This window comes from Sinocyclocheilus anshuiensis, unplaced genomic scaffold, assembly GCF_001515605.1.
Source record: "Sinocyclocheilus anshuiensis isolate Anshui unplaced genomic scaffold, SAMN03320099.WGS_v1.1 scaffold772, whole genome shotgun sequence".
In the NCBI taxonomy this organism is placed as follows: domain Eukaryota; kingdom Metazoa; phylum Chordata; class Actinopteri; order Cypriniformes; family Cyprinidae; genus Sinocyclocheilus; species Sinocyclocheilus anshuiensis.
This window is the reverse complement of record NW_015558592.1, coordinates 565,843-578,958: the sequence shown is the minus strand read 5'-3', so window position 1 is coordinate 578,958 and position 13,116 is coordinate 565,843. Positions and strand designations below refer to the sequence as shown.

The 13,116-nt window shown below is 37.3% G+C and overlaps 1 protein-coding gene and 1 long non-coding RNA gene across 3 annotated transcripts in view; one reads left to right on the top strand and one right to left on the bottom strand.

Annotated features, from left to right (window-relative positions):
* The first annotated feature begins 2,680 nt into the window (after positions 1-2,680).
* Positions 2,681-12,790, top strand: LOC107680001 (uncharacterized). The gene is made up of 3 exons (XR_001633108.1): positions 2,681-3,073; positions 12,362-12,462; positions 12,709-12,790. It is a non-coding gene; the product is annotated as an uncharacterized LOC107680001 (long non-coding RNA).
* LOC107680000 (protein Smaug homolog 1-like) overlaps positions 6,031-13,116 on the bottom strand; it is a 13,205-nt gene continuing 6,119 nt past the window's right edge. Inside the window, exons 7-10 of one of the 2 annotated variants that reach the window (XM_016475738.1) lie at positions 12,691-12,889; positions 11,281-11,407; positions 9,270-9,353; positions 6,031-7,019 (exon numbers count right to left, since the gene is read on the bottom strand). In XM_016475738.1, the coding sequence (XP_016331224.1) occupies positions 6,991-7,019; positions 9,270-9,353; positions 11,281-11,407; positions 12,691-12,889 (439 nt within the window). In that variant the 3' untranslated portion in view covers positions 6,031-6,990. The remainder of the gene's footprint in view (positions 7,020-9,269; positions 9,354-11,280; positions 11,408-12,690; positions 12,890-13,116) is intronic. The other variant, XM_016475739.1, reaches the window with a different exon arrangement.

Genomic DNA, 13,116 nt, shown 5'->3' with positions numbered 1-13,116 from the left:
AAGAGACATATAAATAGATGTTGCTCAAAAGCCTGATGTATCATAATTAATAATCAAATTTTAATATGATTTTTCATATTATATTATTGCATGGATAAGCAATTAAACTTAAGTTGCTTCAGTCCAGTATGTGATTATCTTGAAAAATTACTAGCAATTTAAAATGTATTCTTACATTTACTTGATAAAAATGAGTAAATATTTCACAGCAAAAAGACACGATGTATCACAACCTGAAGGGGGACAGTGTTACAATTATCAGACAATTCATTGTAAGGACAAAAATGGCCATTCTTCAGTTATCTTCTTTTGTGTTAAGCAGAAGAAAGACAGTCATACAGGTTTAAAACAACACTAGGGTGAGTATATGATAACAGATTTAGCATTTTTAGGTGAACTGTCTGTTTAAGTGTTTATTTGGGCTCATCGTTGATGGTATTTACACGTTTTGTGCAACACTATTATTCTATCTTTAAAATCAGCTGTTGAGTCTGATGTGTTGGATGTTCTGTGTTGAAGTGATAACCAGCTCCAGCCTTCTGAATGTCCTGTCTGTGTGGCCGTAGATGTTGTTTACTCTCTGAAGGTCGTCTTTTGTTTGTTAGAAAAAAAGACCAAAGGTGAAAGGTGCAGTCGAGGTCAACTTAGTATCTGATTTTGCACATTGTGGGATTCACTTACAGTATGAAGAATACAGAACATAGCTGTACTGATTAATGTGATCTTTGTAATAAAAAAAGATGGAAACCAACTAAAAGATATTTTAAGATTCTACATTTGTAGAACATATTTTATATGTTTACTTAGATGCATGTTTACCTGTCCTTGGGTATGTATAATGTGTTTTTGAGTTAGAATTTAAACTATGTACTTATGTATCATTGTAGAAAATTATATTAACCTCAAAAACAATGGATACTGTGGATTTACGGATACTGTTGTATTGCCTGTGTAGTGACTTTTTTTTTAAATTATGAAACATTGCTTGAGTGATGTTCTGCATCCATGAGTTCAGATGGAACTCTGAGCCAGATGGTTTCTGAGATGTTCAATGTCACAATCGCTTCATATCAGTGGATTCATTAAGAAAATGAGCACTTGATATTGAGAAGTCTCGTGTTATTCATGTGGCCTTCTTTAAACGAAAGACTCAAAGAGCCTTTCAGATACTTAATATTGATGTTCTTCAACATTTTCAGCTTAAAATAAAAAAAAAATCTTGTGTAAAATGTTAGAATGTTCTTGCCTTTTTTTTTGAAGGGGGATTGGTAGAAAGCAAAGGACGATAAACATTAAAGGGTGGATCTCACAAATGTCCTATTTCACCCCAAAATCAAAAGTAATTTCGCATTCTAACAGGAATTTCAAGACAGTTAAAGGACATTAGTCTCACAAATTCGCATTATTGTAATGTTAAAAAAATCTTTCTCATTATTGTAAGACACAAGTTAAAATAGTTAATGTTTTTTTTTAATGTTTTACCATTTAAATATACAATTTTTATCTTGTAACCTAAGGATGATTGAGGATGTTTTATTTGTTTTTGTATTATTATTTTAATTTGCTTTAATGAAAATTTGCAACCTGAGCAGGGGAAATATACTTATTGTGAAATTACTGCATATTAAATAAATGCTAATAAAAATAAATAAAGGGGTCCTATTATGCGCTTTTACAAAGTCTTGATTTTGTTTTGGGGGTGTACTAGAACATGCTTCATGTTGTACTTGTAAGAATTGTTCTAGACATGCCGAAAATTTGAAGCTACAGCACAGCAGCTCTTCTTCTTCGTTTTCTCTGATGCACTAACTCTGCAGCAGCACTTCTTCTTCATCGTCTCGTCTGATGCACTCTCTCAACCAAGCATTCTAACCACGAGCTCGCCCCTCCCCACCCCCCCAACCATTCGAATTTCTTTCTAACCACAACCTTGCCCCTCCCCACCCCCCAACCATTCGAATTTCTGTAGGCGGGAATTATTTTTAATGATATTCTAATGAGCCGCTTTGTGATATCACAGAGCCCGGAAACCAACGCTGTAGTCCAAACGAGCCATTCGTTGTAGTTCTTGAAAAGGGATTTTTTAAAAACAAAATATCTCCCTTTGGAGTGGACTTTGAGATTTGTAACTTTCTAGATCTTTTTTATGCCCAAACATACACACTACACACTGACTAAAATTAAAAAAAAGTGAAAAAGCATAATAGGACCCCTTTAAGTACAATATTACATATCTTTCTTTTAGGGTTAAAATGACGAGTTTCCTTCTACCCTAAAAGTGGTTTAGCCAGGTATCAGAAGCCCAGTTACAGAGTTTGTGTGTAAAAAAAAAAAAAAAAAAAAAAAAAAGATATTATTTTCATGGTGAACTTCTACCTTTTAATTATCTTTATATCATGTATGGATTAAAAAGCCAATTTCACTTCCTAATATTTTCCATGAATAACACTGCCCATCTGTGTGAAACTTTCATTGGCCCATCATAAATGAGTTCATAAAACAGTGAGTTGAGAGTGACTCAGCTTTTTTTTCACAGAAAGCCCCGCCTCTTGGCAATAAAAACCTGCCTCGAGCTCTCCGATTGGTTGAGATCGAGAGGAGGCAGTAAATTCCTCAGACTCGTGGTTGTTAGTTACCCTTAATATATGAGCAGAGCTTCCTCCTCCATACCATTCAACAGCTGCTTTGAAATGAGAAAAAAACCTTTAGTCTTTTTCAAAAGTTACTCTTTAATACTTTTCGTCTGTGGTTATTACAAAAATGTCAAGCATTTAACACAGACCCAATGAAACAGACAAAAACACATTCAGTCGGCGGACAGAACATCAGACACACAAACAGTATAATCTCCCATTAACGCACAAAAACACTCACAAAGCCACGAACTAAAGAGGGAAAGAGTTTACAGAATCCGTCTCTTTATTGACTAAAGTCATGTTCATTTCAGTAAAGATTTTTAAAACCTGCGCTAAGATGAGCGGAGAGACGTAACACGAGCTGTGACGCCTCACAGGAAACAGGAAGCGGAAACAGCCTCCGCCGAAGCCATCCACGTTATGACGCAACTAAGAAGGTATATGTACAAAAATTACAAGACAATCCGGGTTCTCACCTGGATACACAGTGTCACACTCGCACACATACAAACAAAAATACATATACACATCTGTGTGTTGTACAGACAGATATAATCATAACTTCATAACAAGTACCTAAAGCATACAGATTCCCCTGAACTACCAGCACGCTCCTTCCGAGCAAACGCATCAGAATCGGCTCGTATGGACTTTGTATGATTTGAAGTTTTGACCATCTGCTTATCTCTATATTTTAGAGCCATAGAAAACATTTACATTTGGGGTAAAGGTCTGAATACAAAAAAAAAAAGGCACTGCCATTTGTTTTTCTAGATATGACTTCCCAGCCTCTTGCATGCATCTCTAAAATAGAAATTACCTTTTTTCCCGTTTTTTTTTTTTTTTTATAAATGTTTTGATTTATTTTTCTTGGTTTTTATTTGGTTTCATAAACATATGATTCTTTTAATATATATATATATATATATATTTTATATATGTACGTCAGCCTGCAGTCAATACAGGACATCGGCTCTTGAAAATAACACAAAAAAAAAACATCATAAACAATGGGGAAAAATTCAAAGAGCGTAGTAAAGCAAGACCCCTTTTTTTCAGAATAGGGGTGGGGGAATAAAATCGGTTTTATTTTCTGGAATAAAACCGATCAGCATCACATACGTTCCGATATGCTAACGCGCAAAACCTTTTACAAAATAATGTAACAAAAAATGCTTTGTCAATGCTAAAACGCTAGTTTCATTTTTTTTTCGGAATACCAAGGTAGCATGTAAATGTTAACACTGTAACAGCATCTGTAATTCTGCTGCATGTTGGCAGTAGAACGCATTTGGACTGAAGCGTCTTCGCACTGAGGATGGAAACGAATCTGCTTCGACTCGTGTGAAAAATATTTAAACAAACCAGAGCTGAATACGCATCATTCTTCGTTACCCAATCACGAGCGAGCAGCGCTCTTCCTAAAGAACAACGCTACGCAATGACGCTACGCCGTATATATTTGGCATTAAATACCGTAACAGCTGAGGTGGAAAAACAGCATCAGAATAACAACGAAATCTCCACCAAAACAAAACACTTGGCTCTTTGTTTACAACGTGTGACAATATAAAAACATTTTCCTTAAAATACACCATCCGGGGAGAGTTAGCAAAATATAAGCATTTATAGATACTCGCAAAACAGCAATATTAAAACAACATAACAAAAAATTGATGTCTTTTGACTATCAGGTAGGTTTTTTTTTTAGATAAAGAATGCAAATTGGGAAAACAAAACGTCAAAAAATAACTAGGTTGTTATTTGAGATGTACTTATGGTTACCCAGCCATAGCAAAAGTTAATACACAAGGTATCTTAAATAATACATCTAATGAATACAATAACCTCTGCATCAATAATAGAAAAGAATAAATAATCATTTGAATCTGCTAATTGTTTTCAAATGGCAGTGATGAGTGGCTTAATACACACAAATAAATGCACCTCTAGAAACAAGATGCACAAGATGCCACATGATGGTTTGCTAACATGCTTGTAAAACACCGGCTACCATTCCGTTTAAGGCATTTCATGCACATTAAAAGCACTAGTTTGGAGGCACCAAGTCGCTTATGAAGTCGACACACTGCATAGTCAATATTCTTTCTTTTAGGCAGCTTGAACTGCGTCGGTCGCCACTCAACGGATGTGAAAGTGCCTCTTTACCGTCTGTTTAATCATGACTGGTTTCTTTGGATGAGCCAAAAAGCATAAAACACTTGAGGTGTGGGAAGGTGCATCAAGTTGCAGGCCTGCGAATCCCTTCACACGAGGATGTACAGGATACTATAGTCCTGCGGTTCGGGAATTGTGGGAGATTTGGAGGAGAGGGCGGAGTTTGTTAGTCCAGTTCCTCTTTCCGGGACCCCCAGTTCCCCCTCAGCCTTTTGATTCAGACCATGCTGCTGATGAAGAGTCTATTGCACGTTATTGCAAATTCACTTTTGATGGTTTCAGCAAGGATTCACAGCACCAAGGGCAGGAAAAGCAAAGTTATATAGGAAAAACTCTAAATAAGATACATTAACAATCACTGAACACCCTCATAAAGGGACTTTAATGTCCCGGATTAAAACAATTAAAGCAAAAAAACTCTTTCAGACCCTTCCCATGCAGAAAATCAGATCTTCACTTGTAAGAGTCTAAAACTAAAAGCTCATTTCTTATTGTAAACGTTCTATTTATTTTTATTTTTTATACCTGGCATGATTAACTAATGGCTGATATTAAGACAATACTGTAAGAAACACTCTAGCCTCATTTAATGGTAACTACTGCACAGTTTCACCACCAGATGGCGCTCTGTACTAGTAACTGGTGCATTAGTGTTTTTTCCTCATATATACTGTATATTTCTCCCTGTTGCTCCAACAGTTTACTGACACAGTGTACCATGCATGTGATATCCCAAATACGCAGAAACCAGCTGAAAACCTCCATATGACACCTGTAATCTACCCAAAATCACTAAATCAATCTACAGCTGTGCATTTACAGATAAAAAAAAAAAAAGCAATGCAATGCATAAAAAAAACAAACATTTGTAAAACATTTTCCTCTCCAGGCCCACACGGAATCCGTAAAAATCTCCACAGATTCCCACAGTATCTGAACGAACATCATTCATGAAGCTGTACACTTCTCCCAAGCATGTTTATGCTTTCAGACACACATTTTACCACAAATTTTCTGCCAAAAATATAGTTAATATATACATATAATTTGTATTTCAATGTATTTTATTTAACTTTAATTGTCATTTATATATAAAATGTTATTTAAATAAATATATTTAAAATATTTTATTTATATTTCAATTTAAATATATTAAAATAGAAATAAAATATAATAAAATATATTTAAATAACAACGTATATACATTTGAATAAAAATGATTTCTATTATTTTATATATTTCTGCATATTCTGTCTGGACTTGCGCACCTCTGACCTCTATGTTCACCTGCTCCTCTTCAACCTTTCCATCTACTTGCATTTGCTGGCATTTCTCCTATATTCCTCTGACCTCCTGATCTCCCTCTACTATTCCTTACATCAGAATCCATGTACGACATTCCTCGCTCCCTCTACAGACCCTTCTGCTGACATCACTTCCTGTTTCCTTTCCCATCTCTGCTCTCATGTTCCCTCTCTTTCTTCTGAGTACCATCCGTAGCTCTTACTGTCTTTGTAGTGTTGTAAATCAGCTTTCCTGCTGGCTCAAAAGAAAACTACAACAACAAAACAATAAATACAAACACAATTGTAAACTAGTATGAAGCCATTTGGGAACCTAAAGCTGTACACCGTTCTCGGATTTTGACAACGCTCGCACCTGAAAAAAATGACTTCTGATTTTCTTGACAGTATTACGTGTAAACATACTATAATGTAATATTTTTCACATCTGCACAGAGGCACAGAAATCGAATCTGTAACTCGAATCTTGATCTGGTTTTTTCTACTGGTTGGTTTGGAATTTGTGACGTCCCAGACCGCCACCTGAACGCTTTGAGTTGTCTCCGTTGCGTTACGGACCCCCTCTAATGGCCTGTCGACACGTAGACCCTTTGCGGCGTTCTAAGGAAGTGCTGAAGATGTGATTTTCTCCCAAACTCGAATGTAAACACGCTGAAGTAGTCATAGTGACAGAACTTGCTTGTGGTAATCCTTTCAGAAAATGGTGAATGGCACTGTGTAGACCACGCCCCACCTCTCTTATTGGCTATTTGTCATTGGTAGGTGAGCAGGTGGAGGGGGGGAGTTTATAGGCAGAGAGGCTTGTGACCTCGTGATGACCTTTCCCCCTGCTGCCAGGCATGCCTTCTCCCTGTGTGCCCCCTTTTCTTCTCTCAGATGGTTGAAGTTCGATCAACGCCATCTATGGAAACAAGTGACATCGTGACATCGACACAATCAAGTGAAACTCTGAAACACTTCGGGAACCTTTCACCCAAAAATGAACATTTTGTCATTTTTATTCACTCACATATACACCACTGTCAAAAGTTTTTTTTTTCAGTAAGATTTTTTATGTTTTTTAAAGTCTCTTATGCTGACCAAGGCTGGATTTATTTGATCAAAAATAGTCAAAACAGTAATATTGTGAAATATTATTACTATTTATTCTATTTGAATATTTTTTAAATATAAATAAATAGGCTAAAAGCTGAATTTTCAGCATCATTACTCCAATCTTCAGTGTCACATGATCCTTCAGAAAGCATTCTAATATTCTGATTTGTTGCTTAAGCGTTTATTATTATTATCAGTGTTGAAACAGTTATATCACTTTGATCAATTGCACCCTTGCTGAACAAAAAGTATTAATTTCTTAAAAAAACACATACTGAGCCGAAACCTTTGAACGGTTTTGTAACTTTACAATATTTAAAATATTAACATTTCCTTACCCTAATCTTTTTAACAGTAATGTAACATATAACTTACTAGAAAAATTTTTGCACTTAATGTGTCCTTGAATAAAAGTATTAATTGAATAAAAGTATTAATTTCTTTCAAAACAAAACAAACCAAAATTTTCTGACCCTAAACTTTTGAATGGTAGTGTAACTTATATAGCTTCCTAGAAAATATTGCACAGGACTTCTGGGAAGCCTTTGAGTGACTGAAACAACCCAGTGAATCAGTTTTTTTTTTGCTTCTGGTTTATTTAAAATGAGTTGGACTTCCCAACCGTACAGTTTCAAAGAGGAAGCAGTCTCATTCTGCGTAATGAGGGCACACAAAACTCCCAGGCAGGCTGCTGACCAGAGGAGGTGGAGGTCCTGAGGGGGGAAAGTCTAGGGGTACGTTGCCACAAGAACACTACGGGCTCTGTTGGCAGCTGTGGAGCGAGCAGGGCATTCCTGAGCTCACCGCAGAGCTGCCCACTGCTTCTGCCCGTCTCCCTGATTCAACCTGTCTGCCTGCCTCTCTCCTGTCTGTCTCCCTGCACTCCCCCAACACAAAGCTGTGCTTGTCCAGCGCCGAGCCCACTACACTGAAAGCCTCTGTGTGTCAGCCCTGAGAGAAAAAACACTCTTTATGCAAAGAAAACCTCCACTTCACATGGGAATGCTCACTGTATTGATCCCGTGGCGTGTGGATACAAAGTAATGCTCCTTCCTGTCTGAAACTGATAGTCACAATATTTTCTCTTTTGAAGATTGTTGTGTCTGATGCGTTGTGTAAAGCTCCCACCAAAGAAGCACCTCAAAAAGTTCCACCAAAATGTTGTGGAACCCTTGAACATTTTCAAAGGAAAACAAAGGACTTCAAAAGGCTTTTTGACCTTTTGAATGAGTGTCAGACGGGATGCTCCAAACAGAAACTGTCCCGTGGGGTTTCATGATCCTGCCATAGTCAGCATAGATCCAAACCATTTCCTCAAATTCCGTTCTCATGGATTGGGGATAAAATCAGAAGATTTTCTCGCACAGATTGTTAAACAAACATGATGCAATACTAGAAACATCCTCATTCATTAGCTCATACCAAAAGATGAGTTTTGAGTATTATTCATACACCAAAACGTGTAAATATCTTTAGATAACATAGTAACATACTACTAGTAGACAAGTAGTTTCTGTTCTCAAAGATCGACGTTAATATCGTCGCATAACATAGTGAAAAAAGGTTTTTAAGATTTTTTGAAAGAAGTTTCTTTGTAATATTACAGTTTAAAACAACTGTTGTTATTGTAATAAATATTAAAATGCGCTTTATTCCTGTGAAGGCAAAGCTGAATTTTCAGTCTCATTACTCCAGTCTTCAGTGTCACATGATCCTCAGAAATCATTCTAATATGTTGATTTGCTGCTCTAGAAACATTTTTTTTATTATTATCAATGTTTAGAACAGTTGTGCTGCTTAATATTTTTGTGGAAAATGTGATGATACATTATTTCCAGGATTCTTTGATGAATAGAAAATTCAAAACACTTAAAATAGAAATTGACAAATATCTTTACTGTCACTTTTGATCAATTTAATGCATCCTTTCTGAATAAAAGTATTAATTTCCTTCCCAAAAAAAAAAAAAAACCTTAAATTGGTGTCATTTTCATTTTGGGGTGAGCTATTCCTTGAAGTGCAGTATTTATAAACTGAGCAAGAAGTGGACATGTACCTCCCAGAGCGTGTTCAGTCATGCTGCGACACAGAGACTCCAAACGGTTATTGATGTCAGGCTCAGTCACAGGCACCTGTAAATCTGCAAAATGACAAACAAACTGAGTCAGCTTTAACAAGTTATGACAATACACAACACATGACAATTCAAATGAGGGCTGCAAACAAAGATGCATTTCAAACCTCTCAGAGTGTCTCATTCACATCCTTGTCATCATACTGCAATTGATCAATAGTTCCAAATTGCGACCTCAATTTTCAAACTGCCATTATGCCTGCAAATTGCACTGAACTGATTGTGAACTGATTGTGCTCATAGTTCCCTCAGTAGTACACTGGCCTACAGTGTGAGCTCTGTTCTAAAGAGTAGCTTCAGTCTCGGTGGGCCAGGCTCTGACTGCTCAGGGCTCCAGCAGCTCTGCTCGGGCTGGGCTGGCCCTTACTTTAGCTGAGTCAACAGCAAACGGGCCTTTGAAAATCCCTTGTGGGAAGGAAGAGCTGAGTTAAGCAACCACTGGCTGGATGGAACAGACGACCTGCTATTTTTAAGCAGCAAATCCTGTAAGTCCCATCAAGTCTCTCTCACAGTGTTCCCTCTTTGATGCCTTTGAATTAATCAAGGCGTTAATGTGAACACATTTGGATGGGTGGCAATGAGAAAACGAGGGGGAATGAGTCTGACAGAAAAAGTGGCAGGCATGCTGCACAAAGACAGTCATTGTAACATGCAACCTATTACACAAAAACACAGTACAGAGTCTCGTGCACAGCCCCTCTTTCTTCTCCGAAAGGGTACAAATATTTCTGTAAATCCATGAGAACGGTGCAAACTGAAGGAAGTGAGTTTCCGCTGCAGTCAGAGTGGAGCCACAGACTGAGAGGAACATCTGTCTGCTCTGAATGTGTGTCAGTGGAGCACACAGCACAAAGAAGCCGGAAAACTTTAAATGTGTGACATGGTTTCAGTCAGAAAAAAGAAAACTGTCTGACCACTAACAAATATTTGATGATGTTTTTTTAACTTGACGTAAGCCATTCTATGCTTCTGTAGTGTTTTATTTTACCACAGAAATATATTTATGATCGGGGTATCAGCATGTTGAATGCAATTTTAAATCTAAATCTATAATGCACAAAATTCAGGAAGTGCTGTCCACACACTTAAAAGATACACAGACCAAAAAGGTCTATCAAAAAATATATTTTATTGCTTTTCTAAGGATTTTTTTTCATCTATCCAGGGCTTTTGGGGGTCTTGACATGCTCAAAAACTCTTGAAAATTGGCACACATGTTGGCATCTGCAATCATTAGGATGCCATAGAGCTTGGGACCCGGGCGTGGCACAGGGGCTCTACGGCGTCCTCTGGAACACAGTCCGAAAACTTGCAGCATATCTCGTGCATATTTACACGTATACATATGAAACTCAGTACACATATAGATCTCACTGAGCCGGACAACTTTCGCACTGCATGTCATTGGCTCCGCCCAACAGGAAGTCAGCTATTTTGGATTGTTTAAAAAGCGCATATGAATACTCTTCCTAGGTTTTTCGTCCAATCACCACCAATCTCGGACAACATGATCTCAAGACATTAAGGTTGCTAAATTGCGAAGGGATTTTTGATATCTCAAACGTTTTGGCCATGGTGAGGCGATGAATTTATGGTGAAAAAACAGAAACAGGAAGTGTGTTATAACTTGCACATACATTGTCTGATTATTTTTAATGCAGCACAATGTACTGCACCACAAGTTGATTACTGATTTTCATTCACCGCAAAAAACAAAAAAACACACACACACAAAAGAGACAAAGTTTATCAAGATCAGATGGCATTTCGTTTACATGCATTTTTACCTCTGAGCTCCTTAACTGGAGGGCAACTTTTTTCAAACAGTTTCCTTTTTTAAGTAATCTGGGGGTTTTTGTGTCAGAAATGATGGTAATTTAACTTTGCCTGACCAGACTGTAAGCTACAGTGTGTTCAAGTTATTGTCTCTTACCTGTTTGCTGGAACATGGCCATAGTGTGTGGGTTGGTGTGGACGGGTAGCGATCGGGTCCTCTGAACTGAGCTGTGGGTGCGGCTGGGCATGCTGTTACTGCCCCCTGGATTGGCAAACCACAAACCCTACCACAAAAACACACATGCCAGCCAAATTACAATCACATCATACTATAAGCTGTGCTCATGTGAATACTAGAACTGACATAATAGACTTGGTAAATAAGTGAGTTCACTAAACTAATGGATAATACACGAAAAACAGTTTCACATAATTATGAAGCCTTTTATTGTTCTAAACATAAAATGACTATTTGACTACATATAATGAAAACATATCCTTTCTGACTCATTCAGTGTGAAACATGACTACTCTATAAAATTCTAGAAAAATCTTCTAGAAAATTCTTCTATATATAAATGAATCTAATGAAAACATGTCCATGTCACATTTCACCAGAATAAAATTATATATATATTTTTAAATTTTTTTATTTACAGTATATTTTATTTTAATATATTTTATTTTTATTTTATGGCATTGTGACATTATTTTTAGGACAGTTAAGCATATTTACCTGAAATTACTGCAATCCGTTTCAGTATTTTACATTACTTTGTTTTTTATCATTTCCATTATTCTCAATTATGATTCTCAATACTGCAATACAACAATTTGTAACTTTTAAAATGTACACACACACATATATATACGTTGTTTTTTGCATTATGGAAATGAGAAATTGGGGGCGGGGGGAATATTTTCCATTATTTATTTATTTTTTGGGGGTTTTAGGGACATGTAACTGATCATTTTGTAAGATTCATCCATTCATGTAGTGGTCTGATGTGAATAAGTTCTTCTAACCTGCGTATCTGACTTTCATTCACTCTCTCACTCCCTTCATTTGACTCCCTCTCCCCCTTTCCTGGCCCTCCTGTACAGAGGAGCAGGGAAAAACAGGAAATGCCTGTGCACTGTTCTCACTGCCTCTGACTAGCTCCCTCTCTCTCACTCTCTCTTTCTTTCTCTCCTCTCCTCTTCTTTTCTGCCCTCCCCTCTCTCTCTCCTCCCTCCAGGCACACTTCTCCCCACACATGACTCATCGGCTGTTTCGTGCACCTAAAATCCACCGTCCACAGACTCTGAACCAGAGAGGCAGTTGGAACTTCCTCCCACTGTAAGCGTGCCTAGAAAAATGTTTGAGCAGACATGCAAGAATGCCAGGTTATCACTACGCTTCCAAAACCCGATCCTCAGTTGTTCCATTTAACAGTGATGTAGGATTTCTGGAATGTTGTAAATTGCCTCCAGCTCCATCCACTTCAAAAACTAGAGCTCCCTTCACTTTGAAGTAGTAACAGAGTCATTTATGCTCGGGTTCGGTGTTGTTTGTGAAATGACAAACCTGTCTTCCCTGCTTCAGGCCGGCTGGAGTGCTGCTGCTGCTTCGGGGGGTTGGTCCGAACAGGCCGGTGGTACTCAAAAGGACGGGTCTAACACCAGGCAAACTCCGCATCTGATACTGCCGCAGGTTCCTCCGGGTGGGAACGCTGCTGCCTACGCAGCCCGTGGTTGGGAGGGAGTTGGACTGACCGTAACGACTGCTGAAATGAAACAGACAGTGTCCTAAAATACCACTCAGATAATATTATAGAAAGAGAAAGCAATTGCAAAAGTTTTAAAATTATTAAACAAATGTATTATTTATATATAATAAATAAATATTTATATATTGAAATATATAATACAGTATAATATATTTGCAGAATAATAATGCAGTAATACAATATATATATATATATATATATATATATATATGTATATACAGTGG